We start from the raw sequence: 25000 nt of genomic DNA on the forward strand, positions 1-25000 counted from the left end.
ATATATATATATATGTGTGTGTGTGTTACCATTTTATCCGCTGATGCATCTCAGGGTCAAACCCGTCTTTGTGTTGCATCCCATGATGCCGGGCCACATGACGCGGAGTTCGTGATGGCAACTGTTGCTCAGCTTATTGTCGTCAAACCCGCTTCTTCGAAAAATAGCGAATGCCGGCAGTCACCGCGCTGGCCCATTCTGATATCATGGCGGTTTCTGGCAACGTGCACACGTTTATTTGACATTTCATCACGTTGATGGATTTTTTTTTTAATATTAATAATATATTTGATTTCTAAGAGCCTTTCAGAATCTTTCAAGGTCACTTTACAGTCACAGGATCAGTGTGGGTGAGCAGTGGCAGCCACACGCGCCAGCGTTGACTCAACCCGCAGGTCACTCAAATAGATAGAAAGCTAGCTAATAGATACAATAATAATAAGGTCACTTCACAGTCACAGGACAAGTTAGATAGCTAGCTTGCCAGCTAATAGCTAGCTAGCTAATTGAAAACTAGCTGGAGCGCCAGCCATTCGATTAGCTAGATAGCTAATTAGATTAGATAGCTAATTAGACATTAGATTAGCCATTAGCTAGATAGCTAGACAATAGGTAGTCACAGGATCAGTTTTTCTGTGGGTGAGCAACGGCAGCCACACGCGCCAATGTTCACTCAACCCGGAAGTAACTCAAATACATAGAAAGCTCGCTAGCTAGCTAGCTAGCTAATAGATAGACACTAGATAGCCAGCTGGACATCTAGCTATATAACTAATAGATAGCCAACCAGTTAGCTAATAGATAGCAAATAGATAGCTAGTAGCCAGCTAAATGAACTCTAGCATATGAAAAAAAAACAAACTTATGAAGAAACACAAGTACAGTATTTGTTAGTTTCTGTTTTCCAAACAGGAGGCACGGTGTGCTTGTTTTCAGCTGTATGTCACTCCCAATTGAGCTTTCGCGTAGTTAGCTGCAAAAATAAAATAAAATAAAATAAAATAAACAACCTCAAAACTAAATAGTAATTCAAATTTAAGTCCATTTTTGTCTGTTTGGGAATGAACCTGTGTGGGAGCTGTGGAAAGTATTTCTAAAGGACGGCTCGGTTGTCAAGTCATCATTCATTGTTGCTTCTTCCAACTAATCATCAGCATTAATGTCACAATTGAGCATTCTGGAATGAATTATTTGTATTAATAGCAGCGTTGATAAATGAGCTGTAATTTGTTTTGGGTAGTGATAATTCTTTTTTTTTTGGGGGGGGGGGAGTGTAGTGATGATTCACTGTCTTGCCGTGGCCTTTTAGGTTAGTTGTTGATATGAATTTGTGTCTGATCGCTTGGCTGCATGTTTTCTCACTTTGTGAATGTTCATTTATCTTTGATGTTCATTTTTATGCACTTGGGAAAACAGACAATTCTTTGTTTTGGTTTTTGTTTTTTTAGGTGGGGTGGTGCAATTTAAAAAAAAAAAATCCATATTTTATGTATAGATTGTCACGTTTTGCGCGGTGGTGAAGGCAGTTGTGGATCCCAAAAAGCAGGCAGGAGGGAGCATCAGGTTGTATTTGAGAAATTGTATTAAAATAAAGTCAACAGGAACAAAATCTAAAAACGTTAAAATCATTTGAACAGAAAAACACAAAGTATCAAATAAAACCCAGAGGAAAAGTCTGCCAAGATGAAACAAACACATACACAGCATACAATGCACAATGCATACAATTGCATTCAATGCATACAGAGCATACAATGACCCGACGCCGAATGGTCGTGCCGGGACTCCTTTTGACTGTCACTGATTGTAACGACCACCACCTGCGAGGCTGCAGGCGGGGCCGACAGCGCCACCCGTTGGTCGCCAACCAGATCATGACACACATGAGCTGATTTTTAAAAATCTTCCGTAATTTCACTCATTCATTGCCAGACGTGCAAAAAAATGTGTCCACTCCAGTGCCAGGGTTTTTGTCATTGTCAATCAAATTCCATGACACATAGAATATTGAGTTTTAGGACTGCATAAACTTTTATTTCAGCGTAAGAAACTTTAGCCTTCTTTCTTCTTTCCTCAGGACAAAAACAGTTAATTCCCAAGTTATATGGGTCTGGAGTTATATGAGCTTGGAATGGGGGCAGCTCGACACAATACAATACAATACATGCAGATTGATTTACATCTTGGTTTATATAGCGCTTTCAAATGCAAATTATGCCCCCTCGCAGAAGTGAAAAACATTGCCAGAGGTCTGATCAGCGCTTTATTAGCAAGAAAAACCAAAACGCGAATAAATTCGGGAATGGCGCTTAACATCACACTTTTCAGTGTAAAACCTTAGACTCTCTTCTTTCATCAGAAAAAAAATAGTTAAATCCTAAGTTATACGTGTCTGGAGTTATATGAGCTTGAAATGAGGGTGGCTATCCAAATTATAATGCAGTACAGACATATTGGTTTATATAGCGCTTTAACAACAACTGAAACTGGAACAAAGCACTAACATGAAAAAAAGGGAATTGCTGCCCCCTTGTGGAAGGGAAAAAAACATTGCCGGAGGCCATGGCCAGCGCTTTATCGGCACCCAAGCATGAAAAAAAAAAAATGTGTCCACTCCAGTGCCAGGGTTTTTGTCATTGTCACTCAAATTCCAGGACCCACAGAATATTGACTTTGAGGACTACATAAGGTTCCTGATGGATTCTGTTTGGCAGAATGACGACACGAGCTTCCCGCCGTACCCATAAAGGAACCAACTTAACTTGAGATGGCGCTACCTTCCAGAAAATGGATTCACGCTCAATTGTTCCCCAAGTTTAATGAAACATCAGCCTCGTACGATTGCCTCTGAAGGCTCTAATTAACTTCTCTCGCTTTGATGAGTTCCGGTTATGCGAATGGCCACATGACCACCTTTGGGCTTATTCAGCACACTTCCAGGTCTCCTGTTCTGCCACAACGAAATGGAGAGATTTGGCAATTAAAGTTCAATCCAAGGTGAATTTAGTGGAAATGGAGGCCATATTTCTCATTTATGGCGCTTCTGCACCAGAATATAGCGTGAAATATGATTGTCTGGAAGGAAAAAAGTTAATTCCTAACTTATATGGGTTTGGAGTTATATGAGCTTGAAATGAGGGCGGCTGTCCAAAATCTAATGCAATACATACATACATATCGGTTTATATAGCACTTTAACAACATCTGAAGCTGGAACAAAGCGCTAACACGGAAAGAAGAGAAATGCTGCTCCCTTGTGGAAGGGGAAAAAACATTACCAGAGGCCATGGCAAGCTCTTTATCGGCACCCAAGCATGACAAAACAAAACCAGAACAAATTCAAGAAAAAAAAGTTAATTCCTAAATCATATGGGTCTGGAGTTATGAGTTTGAAATGAAGGCGGGAGATGAAAATACAATGCAACGCATACATACTGAAGCTGGAACAAAGCGCTAACATGGAAAGAAGGCAAATGTTGCTCCCTTGTGGAAGGTAAAAAAACATTGCCAGAGGCCATGGCAAGCGCTTTATCGGCACCCAAGCATGAAAAAAACAAAACCCGAACAAATTCGAGAATGGCGCTCGAGGTCACATTTCCCTGGTCATATCCCCGTATAAATTTGTGAATGGCAGTGAATGAGTTAAATATCAGGAAGGTAGTAAAGAGATAGAAAAGAAAAAAAAAGCAATTGACGGTTTACGAGCAGGTGTGAAATAGCCGCCTATCCGCGTAATGACGAAAGAAGGATGAAGGATAAAAAGGGAGGAAGGCATGAATATACAAGCTCCTAAGACGCGTAGAAGGTATTTCTACCCCGCTGAGAATGCAACCCAGCCGGCGCTCATTAGCAGCGCTTTAATGAAGCTTGCCTCCTCGTTTAGGTTTTAAAGGACACCATTTTTGTGTTTCCTAACTGACATCAGAAAAACGTTTTATAACATCTAAAGTACCCAAAACACGTAGGCTGATGGTTTTTAGTCAAATGTAAAACACCAATAAAAAGGACTTAAAGTGTCCCAAAACTGCCACAAAATGAGCTCGGAGATGGCGAGTTTCAGAAAGTTTGTGACGTCACAAACTGCCTTGCTCCAGAATCAAAACAATAGCTTCAAAGAGTTCAAATTCAGAGAAGATGCTTTCTTGGTACTCATCCAGTTATGAATATGATTCGAATAGTTCTGAAGAGGAAAGCATCAATGTTTGCCATCGATTAAAGAAGTCCTTCCATATCAATTCGAGCCGTCTGGACTCCAATGTAGCGCCCAGAAATTCCACAAGATGGCGCACAAGCCATGTATTGTATTGTATTGTGCCATGTATTGTATTGTGTTGTGTTGTGTTGTTTTTTCTTTTGTATTGTATTGTATTGTGTTTTTTGCATTGCATTGTATTGTATTCCCTTTAGCATCGGTTGTAGTGCAAATGAAAATTGTTTAGCTGCGAGCTGTTTTTTTCCACTTCCACTGTTTTTTATTAATATCTGTTGGCTAACGATTGGCTCGCTAGCTAGCTAGCTTCCTATCTATTTACTTCCCGGGTTGAATGAACGCTGGTGCCTGGGGCTGCCGTTGCTCACCCACAGAAAAAAAAAAAAAAATCCTGTGACTGTAAATTGAACTTGAGAGTTTTGAAAGGCGCTTAGAAATGAAATGTATTATTTATTATTTATTATTTATTATTTATTATTTATTATAAATGCATTTTTTTTGGTTACTTGGAGTCAAAACCATTGAAAGGTTTCAAAATGCGTGTGGCTGCCGCTGCTCACCCACAGAAAAAAAAAAATCCTGTGACTGTAAATTGAACTTGAGAGTTTTGAAAGGCGCTTAGAAATGAAATGTATTATTATTATTATTATTATTATTATTATTATAAATGCATTTTTTTGGTTACTTGGAGTCAAAACTATTGAAAGGTTTCAAAATGCACGTGGCTGCCGCTGCTCACCCACAGAAGAAAAAAAATACGGTGACTGTAAAGTGACCTTGAGAGTTTTGAAAGGCGCTTAGAAATGAAATGTATTATTATTATTATTATTATTATTATAAATGCATTTTTTTGGTTACTTGGAGTCAAAACCATTGAAAGGTTTCAAAATGCGCGTGGCTGCCGCTGCTCACCCACAGAAAAAAAAAAATATCCTGTGACTGTAAATTGAACTTGAGAGTTTTGAAAGGCGCTTAGAAATGAAATGTATTATTATTATTATTATTATTATTATTATATTATTATTATTATTATTATAAATGCAATTTTTGCCTACTTGGAGTCCAAACCATTGAAACGGTTTCAAAATGCGCAGTTTTTACTCTTTTAAATAAATGTCATGAACCGTTAACAAGCTGACAAGTTATCCAACGTAAAAAGTTTGTCACTTGAAGAAAACTTCTTTTCCTATTCAAGGGCATTTTGGCTGCCGCCGTCCAATGTGTAAATCTCGGCTGGATGGCTTTTTAATTGATGGAATTCTCTTCGCATTTAATCAGATTCACTGCCAGCGGCATTTTCAAGTAGAAGAAGAGTTGAGGAGCAAATGAAGGGGAGAAAACTGGGGGGAGAGTTGATGATGGAGAACGACGTAATAAACTTGTGTACTTTGGATGTCTGCCTTTGCCCCCCCCCCCCCCCCCAATCTGTTCTTCTGTCTAATTTGTCTTTCATATTGCGTATTTGAGAGGCAGATACTTTGCCATGGTTGGACATGATGACTTATTTGCATTGGCTTCCTTCCCGAATATTTCAAGCCACAGTAAGTAATACAGTGATACCTTGGCTTATGAACTTAATTGGTTCCCAGACAGAGTGTGTAAGGTGAAAAGTGTGTATCCCAAAAAATTATTTTCCCATAGGAAACCATTAAAATGAGAATAATCCGTTCCCATGTCCCCATAAAACATCATTTTTGAATTTTCCTTGCCTTAAAACTACACAAAATCTACATTATTTTGTGTATAATAATTGTGCTATTGTGTTATAATTAAAGAAATAAACTGTACTGTACAATAAAGTGGTTTTATTTGCCTTTGTGATGGTCGTTGATGGCTTGATGGAATGGAGTGGTTGGTTTCATCAGCATTAAACACTTGATGAGGAACGTAACCTTCTTTCACCATCTTGAGGAATGATCCCTTGTAGGTGTTTTCTCTGCGATAATTTTACCTAGTTCCTCATCAATTGTGTTCTGTTTAGCTGGGTTGATAGCTATTTGCATCAAGTGTACAGATGGCTTGTTTGGGGTATTTGTGGAGGCTGATTGATGGGAATCTTGACCTTGCAGTCTACACTCTGCCTTTCAACTATCAAAGTTAAAACGAGTCCAAATTTCACTGTTTTTTATCCATTTTGTCACTCTCTCTCTGTCGTTTGCCTGTCTCTTTAATGTTTAAACCACCTCCCCTCACTGCACCGTTCTTGACCAATCACGTGGCTTTAACCGAAGACTGGGGGTGGGCAATAGGGGACAAAAATGAGTCAGCTGCCATGTTCTTGTTAGGAGAACAGGCTCGTTCGCGAACGACACATCACTCATTGTGGCAGCTATGTGTGTATCCCGAAAAATAGTTTGTATGCCAAGGTAAACATTTCATAAATTGAACGTTGGCAAACCAAAAAGTTTGTAAGTCAATGGGTTCCTAAACCGAGTTATCACTGTATATTTATATCGGGTCAAAGCTACCAGCAAATTTTTAATTCGCTGACGAAGCCTCTCGGATAAGAAGCGAAACGTCCGACACCTTCAAATAAGTACAGATGACGGCTGAAGAAACCTTTTCATCAATTTATCATCTAACATTTTTTTTTTCTGATGAAAGAAGAGAGTCTAAGGTTTTCTTGGAAATAAACACAATTAATGCTCAGACTTTAACGCTTGTCCTCCCTCTCAAGTTGTGCGGCACCTGAGCAGCAGCTGGATGGTGCAGTGAATAGCATTTGGCACCGTCACTCGGGGAAGCGTGGCGGGTAGAGTGCCCCGTGGGAGCTGTACTAACATCTCTCTCTCTCTCTCTCTCTCTTTCTCGTCCTCTAGAGCGGCAAGTGGAGAAACAGCCAAGTTCCTCCTCCCCCGCCACCCAGGAACTGATGACAAGGTTGGGCTTCTTACTGGGAGAAGACATCCCCGGTTCGGCGCGCATACCTATGGACGACAAGAATGAAAAGAAGGTATTCCATATGTCTCCCAAACTCCCCTCCCCAGTTAGTCGGAGCATGGGTAGACATCATGAGAAAGACGGTGACCAAGGACTCGAAAGGACTTGTGGCAGCGGTTTCAGTCGTTTTCTTACCGCTTACCGTTCCTTTTTAACCTTGCTGTTTTTGTTATTGTTGGATGGGGGAACGTACTGTAAGTGCCCTTCCTTCTTGACTTTTCTCCGCTCTGGCAAACAAATGTTTGAGCTCGCTGAGTTTGTTTGATTTTTTTTGATTATTTTTTTTTTTTTTAGCATTTAGTGTTCCGTGTGCGTCAGTAACTTGAGTGTCTGTCCCGGAGGGCTCTTGAGTATGCAACAACTAGCGTCTGGGCGCCGTGACCAGAAATAGATTTTACGCTAGTGGTCATGAGCTTGAGGTTTGTTTGGCTTTTTGTTAATACAGTGATACCTTGGCTTACGAACTTAATTGGTTCCCAGATAGAGTGTGTAAGGCGAAAAGTGTGTCTCCCAAAAATTAATTTCTCATAGGAAACCATTAAAATCAGAATAATCCGTTCCCAGGTCCCCATAAAACATCATTTTCGAATTTTCTAAGCCTTAAAACTACACAAAATATACCTTATTTTATGTGTAATAAATGTGCTATGGTATTATAATTAAAGAAATAAACTGTACTGTATAATAAAGTTGTTTTATTGACCTTTGCGATGGTCGTTGATGGCTTGATGGAATGGAGTGGCTGCTTTCATCATCCACTTGATGAGGAATGTCGCCTTCTTCTTTCACCATCTTGAGGAATGATCCCTTGGAGGTGCTAAAAATCGGAATTCAGAGTTAAAAGTCGGAATTCAGAGTTAAAGTCGGAATTCAGAGTTAAAGGTCAGAATTTAGAGTTCAAAGTCGGAATTCTGACTTAAAAATCTAAATTCAGAGTTAAAAATCTGAATTCAGAGGTAAAAATCGGAATTCAGAGTTAAAAGTCGGAATTCTGAGTTCAATCTCTGAATTCTGAGTTTAAAGCCGATGCGTATGTGGAACTGTCGCGGCTTGGAATTGAAGCGGATTTATGTGGGACAGGAGATGTGAGACAATCTCTTCGTCAATGGATGCTACAGCTGCGTGTTTACTTTCAACATTTAGCTTGTAGTCGACGTGCACATTCCACCATGATGACCCTGATCCACTGGTGAAGAGACGCTTTGATCCTCTCGTCTTTCATGTGGAACTGCTTTGTGTAACAAAGAGGGTACAGAAAGTGCTTCAGAATGAATGACTCTCTGTGTCTTTGTGTTGTCATGTTATTTGTTATTTAGTTTTTTTTTTTGTTCTTTTGACTTCAAGACAGCGCCGCGAGAGTGGCTGCCTTTCCAGCAGCTCATGTATTTTATTTTTCTACTTTCATTGTACATCTACATTTCAATGTCAGAATTCTGAGTTAAATGTGTGTGCGTTACTTCCGGGTTGGTGCATCTGGCTTCCGCTACTTACCTGCAGAAAAACTGTTTTACTCATAGTTTTGTTTGCTACTTTGGACAATTTGTCAAATACACCCTACTCCTCCCCCCTGCCTGCTTTTTTCGGGGTCGACCACCACCAGCTTGCAAATAGTGACAGTGTGAGAACAATCAAGCTAAGATCCTGAAAAAATTCTTGAAGGTAGGATCACGGAGATCCATTTTCATTCGAGTCCTCTTAAAAAATGGGACAGATGAACACGGACCGTCGCACGATTCAAAAGGTGTTTACGTGTTTGCTGTCAATTGAGAATACTTGTGAAAAGAAAATGGCCGCACTCGGATTCACATCGTTCTGGTTGTCATGCAGCTGTTGTACGGCTGTCACGCACGCACAGCGGTCTGGGCAACGTGCCATACGGACTACAAAGCAGATATTTTTTTTTTTTTCTTCCAAACACACAAGTTCTCCCGGGGTTGTATTTTATTTCATTTTGCCTTCACCCGTACGCGTAAAATGCGTCATCCTTTTCGTCGAGCGTTTGTATGCTCTTGCATGTCTCAATCAGTAATGAAACTTCATTATAGGCCGTTATTATCATTCACCACTCATCGTGTCTTTCAATTTAGCTTTCAAAATTGGCTTTTGACTGACAGCGTTTATTAGTGGAGCGTTAGCAGCTGTGGAATGATTCACCGTAACCGGGATGGGATTTTTATTTTTTTTTTTGTATCCCACCAGAGGAATTTACTGGGGGGGGGGGGGTTGCATTTGTATCTGCTCAAGCGATGTTCTATTACTTCCTTCTCCCCGCATAGTTTCACTTTTTCTCCTCCGCAGTGTTCTGTGCCAAACCAGGGTATCAGCCCTTGCTCCACACTGACCAGCAGCACCGCGTCACCTTGCACCGACAGCCCGTGTTCCACACTCAACAGCACGACCGGCCGACCCCCCATCCACCGCGCTAGCCCGTGCGGGACCATCACTAGTCCGAGTTCCACGCTGGAGAGTAAAGACAGCGGAATCATAGGTAAGAGAAACTTTAGCAGCTAATTAATCATCAGATGTTTTTGCGGCCATGTTTGTTCGGTCGTGGCCCGTACTCTGTCAATGTTGGGCTAGATGTCACCATGTGAGTGTTTCGCTCTTTTGATGCAACCAAACCATTATTAAATCAACACAAAAATATATTTGCCTATGCTACTCGCTACCGATACGGTGTGCTACCTCTGGCCAGTATGCTCTTATCTTTAGCAGCTAGTGATACTATGAATGGCGAGTGACTAGCCAATCATGTGACTAGTTAATCATACTTTTGTGAAAATTCTGACATTGCCAGCGCCTGTCAGATATTTTTAGGCCAGCAGAGAAGGCCCTGATGGCCAACCACTGTGAATGGGCCACATAGAATGACATCGCAGGCTGGATCTGGATACACTGTATCACGTCGGGGTCACCAGTGTAGCAGTTGGAAAGGAGTACACACGCCTGACTGGAGACACGTCTATCTATTAAGCTATCTATTTGCTCTCTATTAGCTATCTATTTGCTATCTATTAGCTAACTGGCTGGCTAGCTAGCTATCTGGCTGGCTATCTATTAGTTATATAGATAGCTGTCTAGCTGTCGAGCTGGCTATCTATTGGCTATCTAGCTAGCTAGCTTTCTATGTATTTGAGTTACTTCTGGGTTGAGTGAACGCTGGTGCGTGTGGCTGCTGCTGCTCACCCACAGAAAAACTGATCCTGTGACTGAAAAGTGACCTTGGGAGTTTTGAAAGGCGCTGAGAAATGAAATGTATTATTATTATTATTATTATTATTGTTGCATCTATTAGCTAGCTAGCTAGCTAGCTTTCTATCTATTTGAGTGAATTCCAGGTTGAGTGAACGCTGGCGCGTGTAGCTGCCGCTGCTCACCCGCAGAAAAAATATCCTGTGACTGTAAAGTGTCCTTGAAAGTTTTTAAAGGCGCTTATACAAGGCGCTTATAAATGATGTTTCTATATATCTATTGTTATTACAGTAAAGTCTCGTTATATCGATATTCTCGGGAGACCGAAAAATATCGATATAACCGGGACTATCGATATATCAGACCCTGCGCACATGTAATTTTCTCCTTGCGTGCATAGAAATAGTATCGTAATAAGCGGTACTATCGATATAACCGATATCGATATAACGAGACTTTACTGTATTATTACATCCAGACTGAAATGTTCTCTCCGTCTACCCGATCGATCCCAGCCACCATCACCAGTTCCTCGGAGAATGACGACCGCAGCGGTTCCAGCCTGGAGTGGAGCAAAGATGGCAGCCTGAGAGGCAGCGGCCGCCATGCTTTGACCCAGACCATGCGGGCCGACACCTGCTCTCCTGTGGAGGAGGAAGACTCCGCCGGCGCTTCGGCCACGCCGTCCGATAACGCGTCCAGGATGGAGAATCCGTCCGCGGTCGCACCTCCGCAAGCGTCCGAGGGACCGAATACATACACTCAACAAACATCTTCGCTTCTGTTGTTGCCCAGGCCCAACTCTGTCGCAGGTAAATCCTCCACGACTGCTTATTTTTTTTCCCCATCCGGTTGGCTTTAGTGCCGACCATATTTTGCATACGTAACAGAAAGTTTCACAATTCAAATCCGGAATCATCCGGAACAATTGACTAAAAAAGCTTACTGTCTAAGACACATGTTCAAAAATGGATGGAAGTTTTATTTTATTTCATTTTTAGATTTATTTATTCATTTGTTTGTTAGTTTTTTATTTCTTTATAGTTATTTATTAATTATTTATTTATTTATTTTTAATTATGTATTTATTTGTCTGATTTTTTTTATTTCATTTATAATTATTTGTTTTCATGATTTATTTTTAAATGTTATTTTATTCCATTTGATTTCATTTTTAGATTTATTCATTCATTCATTTGTTGGTTTATTTTTGTATTTATAGTTAATTATTTATATTGTTTTATTTATTTATTTATTTTTAATTATTTTGGTATTTATTTCTTTTTTATTATATTAATAATTGTTTTTATTTTATTTATTTTTACATTTTATTTTATTCCATTTGATTTCATTTTTAGATTTATTTATTCATTTGTTGGTTTATTTTTGTATTTATAGTTAATTATTTATAGTGTTTTTTTATTTATTTATGTATTTTTAATTATTTATGTATTTATTTATTATATTAATACTTGTTTTTATTTTATTTATTTTTAAATTGTATTTTAGTCCATTTGATTTCATTTTTAGATTTATTCATTCATGCATTTGTTGGTTTATTTTTGTATTTATAGTTAATTATTTATATTGTTTTATTTATTTATTTATTTTTAATTATTTAGGTATTTATTTCTTTTTTATTATATTAATATTTGTTTTTATTGTATTTACTTTTAAATTTTATTTTATTCCATTTTATTTCATTTTTAGATTTATTTATTCATTTACTGGTTTATTTTTGTATTTATAGTTATTTATTCATATTGGTTTTTGTCATGTATTTATGTATTTATCTATTTATTTATTTTTAATTATTTATGTATTTATTTCTTCTTTTATTTTATTAATAATTGTTTTTATTTTATTTATTTTTACATTTTATTTTATTCCATTTGATTTCATTTTTAGATTTCTTTATTCATTTGTTGGTTTATTTTTGTATTTATAGTTATTTATTTATAATGTTTTTTTCATTTATTTATGTATTTATTTATGTATTTTTAATTATTTATGTATTTTTTTAATTATATTAATACTTGTTTTTATTTTATTTTTTTTTTAATTGTATTTTAGTCCATTTGATTTCATTTTTAGATTTATTCATTCATTCATTTGTTGGTTTATTTTTGTATTTATATTGTTTTTTATGCATTTATTTATTTATTTTTAATTGCAGCACTTTTTTTGTCCTTCCACCCCCCCCCTTAACATAATTTGTTCCCCGTATCACTGGCAGCTACGCCCATGTTGCAATTATAAACTTGTCCTCGACCTACTTTTTTTTTTTTTGCGGTCTCTAGAGTCCTAAACCTTTTTTTGCATGTCTGCTTGACATTAATAAGAATGCCGCCAACACATACAAGCTCGTAAAGTAAGCAAGCCACAAGTGTGTGTGTGTGTGTGCGTGTGTGTGCGTGCTGAGAGTTTATGAGCTGATGTCATAGTTATGCAGCATTGCCCTCTGGGGTACCGTCACAATTCACACCTCAAATTTTCCCGCCGTGTGACAAAGCAAAGCAAAGCAAGGACACGGAAAGATTGCTTCGTTTATCCGCCGTGACTCTGGGCGCCATTAAGTTTCCGTTGGGAAAATTTGTCTTCATCGTAGATGTTCTGCACGTAAACATGCACGGAATCTCAGTTGTTATCCCCCCCCCCCCCGAATTTATGTCGCGTAAAAAAATGTTGTTTGAAAAGTGTGTTTAAATTAAAGGACAACCGACACCTTCGGACAAGTTGCGTCCATAATTTACACTATATTAGCTCGCTGGCTAGCTATTAGTTATCTATTAGCTAGCTAGCTAACTGTATCTATTTGAGTTATTCCCAGTTGAATGGGGTCACCATTGCTGGCTACCTAGCTAGCTATCTATTTGCTATCTATTAGCTAGCTAGTTAGCTATTAGTTATCTATTAGCTAGCTAGCTAACTGTATCTATTTGAGTTATTCCCGGTTGAACGGGGTCACCATTGCTGGCTACCTAGCTAGCTATCTATTTGCTATCTATTAGCTAGCTAGTTAGCTATTAGTTATCTATTAGCTAGCTAGCTAACTGTATCGATTTGAGTTTTTCCCGGTTGAACGGGGTCACCATTGCTGGCTACCTAGCTAGCTATCTATTTGCTATCTATTAGCTAGCTAGTTAGCTATTAGTTATCTATTAGCTAGCTAGCTAACTTTATCTATTTGAGTTATTCCCGGTTGAACGGGGTCACCATTGCTGGCTACCTAGCTAGCTATCTATTTGCTATCTATTAGCTGTCTAACTAGCTAACTAGCTGTCTATCTATTAGTTAGCTAGCTAACTATCTATTTGAGTTATTCCCGGTTGAACGGGGTCACCATTGCTGGCTACCTAGCTATCATATGCTGTCATATTATTTGTTATTTAGTTTTTTTTTTTTTTGTTCTTTTGACTTCAAGACGGCGCCGCGAGAGTGGCTGCCTTTCCAGCAGCTCATGTATTTCGTTTTTCTACTTTCATTCCTTTCATCACTTTGCTGCTGTGAAATGTAAATTTCTCCACTGTGAGACTAATAAAGGCATATCCAATCCAATCCAATCCAATCCAATCTATCTATTTGCTATCTATTAGCTGTCTAACTAGCTAACTAGCTGTCTATCTATTAGTTAGCTAGCTAACTTGATCTATTTAAATTATTTCCGGTTTAATGGGGTCACCGTTGCTGGCTACCTAGCTAGCTATCTATTTGCTATCTATTAGCTGTCTAGCTAGCTAGCTGCCTATCTATTAGTTAGCTAGCTAACTTGATCTATTTGAGTTATTCCGGGTTGAGTGAACGCTGGCGCATGTGGCTGCCGCTGCTCACCCATAGCCTGAAACTGATCCTGTGACTTTAAAGTGACCTTGAGAGTTTTGAAATGCACTGAGAAATGAAGTGACATTTTATTGATCCAGTGATCGGGTTATTTTTTTTAAACCAGCAGAACAAAAAAAGGCAATTAGGAAAAAAAGGAAAGAAAAAAAAAAAATGATGACTCAGTGTGACGTGTTTGGCATCGGACCGATTGCGGTTTGATTGACATACGCTGCTCGGGATGGGCGATTGGGCCTGTTTGGCGGTCATCTGCAACATTTCTGCGGCTCGCTCGACAAGATTTCCCCTCGCACTCGTATAAGAGGCAAAAGTAATCTAACCTCGGCTTGTGGGGAAAGAGAAGCTGAGAAATGAGAGGTCAGCGAGCTGGATTCCCCCCCCCACACACACACACACACACACTCCCCCTTTTTTTCCACAGGAGAAGCTTAATGTACGTATCGCGGCAAAAAGTTTTCCCTTAGCACAAACGCTCGAAAATCTGCAAATGGTATCCGAGCCATGATCCAAAACGGAAAAAAGATATGTTTTTTTTCTGTGTGTGAGCAGCGACGATAGATAGCTAATAACCAGCTAGCTTGATAGATAGATAGCCAGACAGCCATATAGCTAATAGATATGTAGCTAGCTTGATAGCCAGACGGCGAATAGATATTTAGCTAGCCAGACAGCTAACAGATAACTAACTCATAGCTAAGATGGCTAATAGCTAGCTTGACAGATAGACAGCCATATAGCTAATAGATTTTTAGTTAGCTTAATAGCTAGCCATATAGCCAGACACCTAATCGATATTTAGCTAGATAACCAGCCAGACAGCTAACAGATAGCAAATAGCAAGGTAGTTCGGTAGCCAGCCAGATAGATAGCCTGACATCCATATAGCTAATAGATATGTAGATAGCTTGATAGTTAGCCAGACAGCTAATAGATATTTAGCTAGATAACAGCCAGACAGCTAACAGATAGCTGACAGATAGCTAATAAGTAGAAAATTGGTAGCAAATAGCTAGCTCGCTCGGTAGCCAGCTAGATAGATAACCTGACATCCATATAGCTAATAGATATTTAGTTAGCTTGATAGCTAGCCATCTAGCCAGATACCTAATCGATATTTAGCTAGATAACCAGCCGGACAGCTAACAGATAGCTAATAAATAGCAAATAGATAGCTAGCTTGATAGCCAGCTAGAGAGCAAGCTAGATAGACAGCCTGACATCCATATACCTAATAGATATATAGCTAGCTAGATAGCTAGCCATCTAGTCAGACTGCTCATATATATTTAGCAAGATAGCCAGCCAGACAGCTCACATATAGCTAATTGATAGCTAATAAATAGCAAATAGATAGCAAATAGCTAGCTAGCTCGGTAGCCTTCTAGATAGATAGCCAGACAGCCATATAGCTAATAGATATGTAGTTAGCTTGATAGCTAGCCACACAGGTAATAGATATTTAGCTAGATAACCAGCCAGACAGCCAAGCTGATAAATAGCAAATAGATAACAAATAGCTAGCTAGCTTGCTAGATAAATAGCTAGATAGCCAGCTAGATACCCAGCTGGATAGCTAGATAGCTTGATAAAAACATCCTGGATTGTTTATTGCTCTACTTTGTGATTTACATGTATTTATTTGTTTAAATTCTTTCCATATCGATAGCAACCAGCTCCACAAAACTGGAGGATCTAAACTATCTGGATGAACAGCGCAACACGCCGCTACGGACGTCCATTCGTCTCCCTTGGCACAATACGGGCGGGAGGCCACCTCAGGACTCCAAAGGTGACAGACAGCAACAATACGTGATGTCCAATCTTTGGCGATAATCCCTCCCCGTCTTGGATTACAACCCAATTTCAACTTGAAACCTCTCTACGTACTGAAAAATGAAATGTTCCCACCGCCATGTTTCATTTTGTTGACCTTTCCGCCCCACGCCAGGTCGTTTCTCTCCTTATAAACCGGTGGACATCATGCTGAAGCCCCTGTTGTTCGAGGTGCCCAGCATCACCGTGGATTCCATCTTCGTGGGCCGTGATTGGCTCTTCCAGAAGCTAGAAGACGTCTTAAAGGACGGCGAGTCGGCTGAGTGCCGCGGCGCCGTCATCGCGGGCAACGTGGGTTACGGGAAGACGGCCATCGTTTCACGGCTGGTGGCCTTGAGCTGTCATGGCGGACGCATGCGGCAGATTGCGTCCAACAGCCCGAGTGACTCACCCAAAAGTAATGGACGACATTGTAAATTCAAATCTACACTCCCGATTGCCAAAAGAAAACATTAAAGGACAACCGACGCCATTTTTTTGTATCCTAAGTGACATCAGAAAAACGTTTTAGGGCATCTAAAATACCCAAAACACGCAGGCTGATAGTTTTAGTCAAATGCAAAACACCAATAAAAATGACTTCAAATGTGCTAAAACTGCTACAAATTGAGCTGTGAATTGAGGATTTTCAGAAGTTTCAGAAGGTCCCGCCCCCAGTTCGTGACTTGCCTTGCTGGAGAATCAAAACAATGGCTTCAGATTCGAAGAAGATGCTTTCTTGTTCCTCATCCAGTTATGAATATGATTCAAATAGTTCTGAAGAGGAAAGCATAAATGTTTGCAATCGATTAAAGGAGTCCTACCGTATCAATTCGAGCCGTCGATGACAGCAATGTAGCACCCAGAAAATGCAGAAAATGGCGCCCAAGAGCCGTTAGAAATGGTCCGATTTGTCTGCTGGCAATTTGTATCAACTAGTATCAAATAGTAGTCTTGCTGCCGGAGGCGTCGGTTGTCCTTTAAAAGGGCCATTTATCTCTTTTTAAGGCGGGCCAAACTCGGAACTTCCTCTCAGCCAACCCCCGCAGCCCACACCACCGTCCAGTGCGGCGAATACATTGAGGACCAATAGCTGTCCGGGAACGCCTGAAACGCTGCGCCGCAGGGAGGAAGCTGTCAAACGGCTCGCTGCAAAGGTACATCTTGGCTAAAGTACTGAGAGGTGGGATGTGTGTGGGGGGGGGGGGGGGGGGGGGGGGGTATTCAGTGGGTTCACGGTAGAAATAAAGAGGGGGGGGGGGGTTGTTATTGGGATCATTTGTTACAGGCAGAATAAGGTGTTGGTCCTCCAGAGGCTACGGTGGGCTGCTTTATTTTATTAGTCACGGTGGCGGCTAGCTGAGTAGCGTATTTTCCGATGTATAAGGCGCACCCAAAAGCCTTGATTTTCTTCAAAAGATGACGCTGCGCCTTATACGACGAAGGCGCACCTTATATGTGAAGTCATATTTAGCCACAACACTCATTAGCAACGACTGTCATTAGCCACCGACTCATTTCCCCCTGTAAAAGAAGTAGTGCGTCACTCCAATTGCGACTGTAGTGCCTTATTAGCTATCTATTAGCGAACTAGCTAGCTTTCTATCTATTTGAGTTACTTCCGGGTTGAGTGAACGCTGCTACGTGTCGCTGCCGCTGCTCACCTAGCCAGCTCCCTGGCCGGCTATCTAGCTAGCTATCTGATAGAGTGTTTTTCACTATCTATTAGCTATATAGCGATCTGGCTGGCTGGCTGGCTATTAGCTATCTATTGGATAGCTAGCTAGCTTTCTATCTATTTGATTTACTTCCAGGTTGAGTGAACGCTGGCGTGTGTCGCTGCTCACCTAGCTAGCTCCCAGGCCGCTATCTAGCTAGCTATCTGATAGTGTTTTTCACTATCTATTAGCTATATAGCTATCTGGCTGGCTGGCTGGCTATTAGCTATCTATTGGATAGCTAGCTGGCTTTCTATCTATTTGAGTTACTTCTGGGTTGAGTGAACGCTGGTGCGTGTCACTGCCGCTGCTCACCGACAGAAAAAAATTCCCTGTGAAAGTAAAGTGACCTTGAGAGTTTTGAAAGGCGCTTATAAATTAAATGTATTATTATTATTATTATTATTATTATTGTTAAAGTCAAGTTCAATATCCAATGGTCGCGTCGGAAGTCGAATAAATCAGCATTTAGTGTGAATATTTCTTGATTTATTTATCTAGCTATCCAGCTAGCGGTCTAGCTGGCTACCTCGCTAGCTAGCTATTTGCTATCTATTTGCTATCTAGTTTCCTGGCCGGCTATCTAGCTTGCTATCTATTAGCTATATAGCTCTCTGGTTGGCTGGCTAGCTATCTAGCTGGCTAGCTATTAGCTATCTATTGGCTAGCTAGCTAGCTTTCTATCTATTTGATTTACTTCCGAGTTGAGTGAACGCTGGTGCGTGTTGCTGCCGCTGCTCACCCACAGTTTTTCTGTTAAAAATAAAAAGTAAATTTAAAAAATTCTTTTTTTTGTTGTTGTATTTACTCTCTCCACAAAAACAAAATTGTTTTTTTTCTGAAAACTGTAATGCCCAAATATTCCATAAAATCCCCCAAAAGTAAATAAGAAGTAGAAGTTTTTGCTTATATTGTATTTACTATCTCCAAAAAAGACAACAAAAAAACAAAATTGGTTTATTTCTGAAAACTAAGGCCAAAATACTACCTCTTTCCTCAGCCTGCACATTTTTTTTTATTTGAAGTGATTAAACCCCTTTCCCATTTCCCCCATGGTAGTTTTGGCCGGATATTTTTCCTCATATCAAAATAACTCTTATATTTTCTATGCCGGAAGGCTTCGCGATGAACCTCACTAATAATGTTTCCAGCAACAACAACAAAAATCAGCCTCTCCCCTGTATTGATTTCCAGCCGTTGGCGGGATATGAATGACCACGGAAAAGACCAGGAATCACCCCCGCCACCCTTAACCCATATTCCATCTCCATTTTGTGCTATTTACAGGTGGTGGCCTACCATTACTGCCAAGCAGACAACACATACACCTGCCTCGTCCCGGAATTCGTGCACAGTATCGCCGCCCTGTTGTGCCGAGCGCACCAGCTGAGTTCCTACCGGGAACTCTTGCTCAAAGAACCTCACCTCCATAGCATGCTAAGTCTACGTTCCTGCGTCCAGGACCCCGCGGCGGCTTTCCGAAGGGGCGTCCTTGAGCCTCTGGCTAACCTTCGTAAAGGTAAAACTAGCGCCGGGTTTTGGTTCAACTCGCGTGATTTGATATCAAGCCGGCGACATATCTTAAATGTCATCATGTCATTCCAGAACGGAAAATTCCAGAAGAGAATCTCATCATTTTGATCGACGGATTAAACGAAGCTGAATTCCACAAGCCCGACTACGGAGACACCATCGCTTCGTTTATTACAAAGATTATCACCAAGTTCCCTCCTTGGCTCAAAATGGTGGTCACCGTCCGCGTTAGCTTGCTGGTAAGCAACATCTCATCGTCTGTGTAAGCTCTCAGTCGTACAGGCGTGGTCCATCGATGAGAAGGTTTCTTCAGACGTCATCTGTACAAATTTGATGGTGTCGGACGTTTCGCTTCTTATCCAAGATGCTTTTTTAGCGAACTAAAGTCTTACTGGTAGTATCGGCCCTATATACAGTAAAGTCTCGTTATATCGATATCGGATATATCGATAGTCCCGGTTATATCGATACTATTTCTATGCACGCACAGAGAAAATTACATGCAAACAGGGTCGGATATATCGATAGTCCCGGTTATATCGATATTTTTTCGGACTCCCTTGAATATCGATATAACGAGACTTTACTGTATATGTATATATATAAGACCGATACTACCAGTAAGACTTTAGTTTGTTTCACTTCTTATCCAAGATGCTTTTTTAGCGAACTAAAGTCTTACTGGTAGTATCGGCCCTATATATATATATATATATATATATATATATATATATATATAGGGCCGATACTACCAGTAAAACTTTGTTTCGTTTCGCTTCTTATCCAAGAAGCTTCTTCAGCGAACTTACTGGTAGTATCGACCCTATATATATATATATATATAGAAGAAAAAGGATCTTGGATAAGAAGCGAAACGTCCGACACCTTCAAATTTGTACAGATGACGGCTGAAGAAACCTTTTCATCGATCAACATCTCATCGCTTATGCCATCCATTGTTTTGATTTTTTTGGAGGGGGGGGGGGGATTAAGGAAAAAGTGCCATTTTTATATCTCGTTTCCACTTAGCGATTGCGCGCACGCGGTGTGAATTGTTGTCTGCCACTCTGGCAGACAACTGCGGGATGTTGAAAATGGATGAAACCCTGCGACATTCCCTCGTTGGGGGCGGGGGGGGTCTAGGTTATTCATATTCCGAAGATGGTCTCCAATTCCGCTCATGCGCTTCTGCAAAACAAAAACAGTCATTACCGAGGGGTGCTGTTATGATTTCCATTTGTTTACTGTTATTCAACAATGTCTATGCTCCCTGAATATAGGGTGTTTTGTATTTTTTTTTGTGTGTTAGATCAGGAGGCAAATTAATCATAGACAATAGAGGGAAGTCAAATATTGACTATATACTGTGTATGATATCTTTTCCTGACTTTTTGTTGTTGTTGTTGTTGTAGAATAACAATATAATCAGAAAAGCTTTATTCGTCCCACAATGGATATTCCAAGCATAGCAAAACAAAAATGTCCAATGTATACTGTAAATGTGCAAAACCGTTTCACGAAAAAAAACTGTGCATAGTGCAAGTACCAAGTAAGGCACATTGATATATGCAGCTGCACTGCATCAACCCATATCCACAGCACAAGTGTCCAGTTTCTTCCTTTTTTTAATAATAATAATAATAATAATAATAATAATAATAATAATGATGATAATATAATAACATTAAAATAGAAGTATAATAAAATATAACAATAATATAATAATATGAGAATTACAATCTCATGATAATGATAGTAATAACAATAATACTACTAATAATAACGATAATAATGATAATAATACAATAATAATATTAGAATACAATAGTACTACTACTACTACGACTAATACTACTACTACTATTAATAATAATAATAATTATCATTATTAGAATTAGATAATAATATTAGAATAACAATCTTATATGATAATAATAATAATATAATAATATTAAAATACAAATATAATAAAATATTATAATAATAATATGAGAATTACAATATAATAATGATAGTAATAACAATCGTACTAATAATGATAATAATAAAATAATATTAGAATACCAGTCTAACAATAATAATACTACTACTACTACTAATAATAATAATAATAATAATAATGATAATGATATAATAATATTAGAATTACAATCTAATAATATCATAATATTAAAATACAAATATAATAAAATATAATAATATGAGAATAACAATATAATAATAATGATAATGATAGGAATCACAATAATACTAATAATAATGATAATAATATAAACATATTAGAATAGCAGTCTAATAATAATAATCATCATCATCATCATCATTATCATATTAGAATAACAATATTAGAATACTACTAACTACTACTACTAATACTACTACTACTACTAATAATAATAATAATCATCATAATAATTATCATAATCATAATAATAATAATACAATAACAATTGCTTTTTTTTCAATGGCAAAGGCTTGGCCAGCAATCTTCAAACGATGTCCGAGTCGCATATCGATTGCTCCAGCGATAAATATTTGAAACCATCTGAAAGTGCTCCGCTGTTTTATGATTTTCATTTGAATCTCCCGTCACCATTTTATAAGTGACTGAATTCTATCTTCTCCACCTACCCCGACACTCCACTTCTGTTTCACAGGAGATCACCGATCTCCTCCCTTTCTCCAAGATCTCTCTGGACGACTTTTCGGATAATTTAGAGATAAGCAACGACCTCAACGCTTACATCCAGTACCGCGTCAACGGCAGCAAGGACGTCATGAACAACATCAGCCTGAACGGCAAAGCAGATCCGGTCGCCGTGACCAAGCTAAGCAACCACTTGGTCTCCCGCAGCCAGGGCTCCTACCTTTATCTCAAACTCACCCTGGATCTGTTCGAACGAGGCCACCTGGTCATCAAAAGCTCCAGCTACAAAGTGGTCCCCGTCTCCTTGGCCGAGCTTTACCAGCTGCAGTGCAACATGAAGTTCATGACCAATTCGGCGTTTGAGCGCTCGCTGCCCATCCTCAACCTGGCGTTGGCGTCGCTTCACCCGATGACCGACGAACAGCTTTTCCACGCCATCAACGCCGGCGACGTCCGAGGCCAGCTACCCTGGGAGGACTTCCAGCAACGGATGGACTCGCTGTCGGGATTCCTCATCAGACGCCGCGACAAAACGCGCATGTTTTGCCATCCGTCCTTTAGGGAGTGGCTCGTTTGGCGGGCTGACGGCGAGAGCACCGATTTCCTTTGCGACCCCAGGTAAGTTCTTTGCTCTCTTGTACAATACAGTGATACCTTGGCTTACGAACTGAATTGGTTCCCACGCAGAGTGTGTAAGGCGAAAAGTGTGTATCCCAAGAATTAATTTCCCATAGGAAACCATTAAAATGAGAATAATCCGTTCCCCATCAAACATCATTTTCTACTTTCTAATTTTCTAAGCCTTAAAACGACACAAAATATACCTTATTTTATGGAGAATAAATGTGCTATGGTATTATAATTAAAGAAATAAACTGTCCTGTATAATAAAGTCATTTTATTTCCCTTTGTGATGGTCGTTGATGGCTTGATGGAATGGAGTTGCCGGTTTCATCTGCATTAAACACTTGATGAGGAACGTAGCCTTCTTCTTTCACCATCTTGAGGAATGATCCCTTGTAGGTGCTTTCTCTGCGATAATTTTACCTTGTTCCTCATCAATTGTGTTCTGTTTAGCTAGCTTAATAGCTTTTTGCATCAAGTGTACAGATGGCTTGTGCGGGTTAGTTGTGTAGAGAATTCTACATTTGCTACGACTACCGTGTCCGTATGTACCATTGTTCATAACTCAAATGTTCGTAAGTAGGGGAGCGTCTGTATATAATAATACACTCAATACATCCTGATTTATATGCCGCTTTCACAACTGCTTAAACTGTAACAAAGAGCTTCACCTCAACATGATTTAGCTCCCCAGAGTAAATGCCAATTTACATTTGAATGGGATTTTACATTGAGGTTAGCATTAGCAATATTTTTCAAACTTTCACATTTTATTAAAATATAAAATGAGTGTATTTATTTTGATTAGCGTATTTTTCCGGTGTATAAGGCGCACCGGAGTAGAAGGCGCACCAACAATGAATGAAACATTTTCCAAATATAATCGATAAATATGTTAATGTTTTCCAAATATACGGCTCAATAGAACTTTGGAAATGTCGTCCTTATTGTGTCTGACAGGACTGGTCACGCTCTGATTGCCTTCATGCTGTCCCGTCAAGAAGGGAAACTCAATCGGCAACAGACCATGGAATTAGGACACCACATTCTGAAGGCCCACATCTTCAAGGTAAGAAACCGGACATTCAGAATGCAATTCACTTCTCCTTGGTGTCCCTCAGAAACTTCAACTTGTCCAAAATTCTTCAGCCTGTACCATGACCAGAACCTCATCCTTTCACCACATCACCCCCGTCCTCCAATAGCTCCATGTGATGTTGTATGTGTGTGGCAGGGCCTGAGTAAGAGAACTGGCGTGTCATCCAGTGTGCTGCAGGCTTTGTGGATCAGCTGCAGCGCCGATGGCCTCTCGGCGGCGTTAGCTTCTCTCAGGAACCTCTACACTCCCAACGTAAAGGTGAGATGATTTTTAGATTATTTTCAGTTTATTATACAGTACAGTTTATTTCTTTAATTATCATACCATAGGACATTTATACATAAAATGAGGTATATTTTGTGTAGTTTTAAGGCTTAGAATATTAGAAAATTGTGTTTTATGGGGACCTGGGAACGGATTATTCTCATTTTAATGGTTTCCAATGGGAAATAAATTTTTGGGATACACACTTTTCGCTTTACACACTCTGTCTGGAAACCAATTAAGTTCGTAAGCCAAGGTATCACTGTACATTAAAATGTATTTGAAGACATGGCTGCTCCAGAAATAAATTAAATATTGATGTCGGGCACCCAATTAATTCAGGTACAACCTCATTTGCATCTATGGACCAGACTTTTTTTCTCTCTTCTGTGCTTTGTTTGTAATCCCAAAGAGTTAGCATCACCTCTAACATTAACGTTTCGAATCAATTCACATTCGCTCTCTTTTGTTTCTACTGAGGAGCCTCTTCAAGAAAGCACATTTATCTCTGATTGATGCTTTCAGGCTGGCGGCTGAATCAGTTGTCGTCGCTTGTCACACGTGTTAGCTAGCGTTCCACTTGTTGTCATCGCCAATACGCATTTGTGAGTTATGATGCGCGATTGCGGCAACGCTCGCAGCGCAACGTTTACAAACGTGACCTTGTTCTGTCCTCCGTCACGTTAAATCTATTCACCGCTGACAAAATTCACCCTTTTTCATATTCCGTCCTCGGTGAGACTCTCGTGCCTTGTTGTTGTTACATGTAGTATTGATTTTCCTTCATCTCGGAGAAGAGGGGAAAAAAAACAACTTTCTTGAGTGTGAGAAACGCGCTTGAGTTCAGGCTAAGGTAACGTTTCCCAAAAAAGATTTTGAATGGGAAACATACGAGGCACATACTCCACTCCATTGATCAAAAGGCTGTTTGTTGTCATGGCGACGGTGTCGATTGAAACACACGTCCAGATCAGTTCTTTGCATCTATCATTGATCGTATTTCTTTTTCGATTGCTTTTCTCCTCATTAGAGCGGGTTGTGAATGCGGCAAATTATAATGGCTGCCACTACTCACCCGCACAAAAAAAATCCAGTGACTGTAAAATGTCCTTGAGAGTTTT

General features: G+C 39.6%; 1 protein-coding gene across 1 annotated transcript in view; it reads left to right on the forward strand.

The window, feature by feature from the left end:
• Positions 1-25000, forward strand: part of tanc1b (tetratricopeptide repeat, ankyrin repeat and coiled-coil containing 1b) — an 83714-nt gene that overhangs the window by 39024 nt on the left and 19690 nt on the right. The window contains exons 5-15 of the mRNA XM_089002127.1: positions 7030-7163; positions 9449-9638; positions 10858-11154; positions 15849-15971; positions 16131-16412; positions 17003-17151; positions 19000-19231; positions 19318-19484; positions 21903-22510; positions 23477-23585; positions 23751-23873. Of these exons, the coding sequence (XP_088858253.1) occupies positions 7030-7163; positions 9449-9638; positions 10858-11154; positions 15849-15971; positions 16131-16412; positions 17003-17151; positions 19000-19231; positions 19318-19484; positions 21903-22510; positions 23477-23585; positions 23751-23873 (2414 nt within the window). The remainder of the gene's footprint in view (positions 1-7029; positions 7164-9448; positions 9639-10857; positions 11155-15848; positions 15972-16130; positions 16413-17002; positions 17152-18999; positions 19232-19317; positions 19485-21902; positions 22511-23476; positions 23586-23750; positions 23874-25000) is intronic.

This window comes from Hippocampus bargibanti, linkage group LG08 (assembly GCF_051943395.1).
Source record: "Hippocampus bargibanti isolate YZ-2025 linkage group LG08, ASM5194339v1, whole genome shotgun sequence".
Classification (NCBI taxonomy): domain Eukaryota; kingdom Metazoa; phylum Chordata; class Actinopteri; order Syngnathiformes; family Syngnathidae; genus Hippocampus; species Hippocampus bargibanti.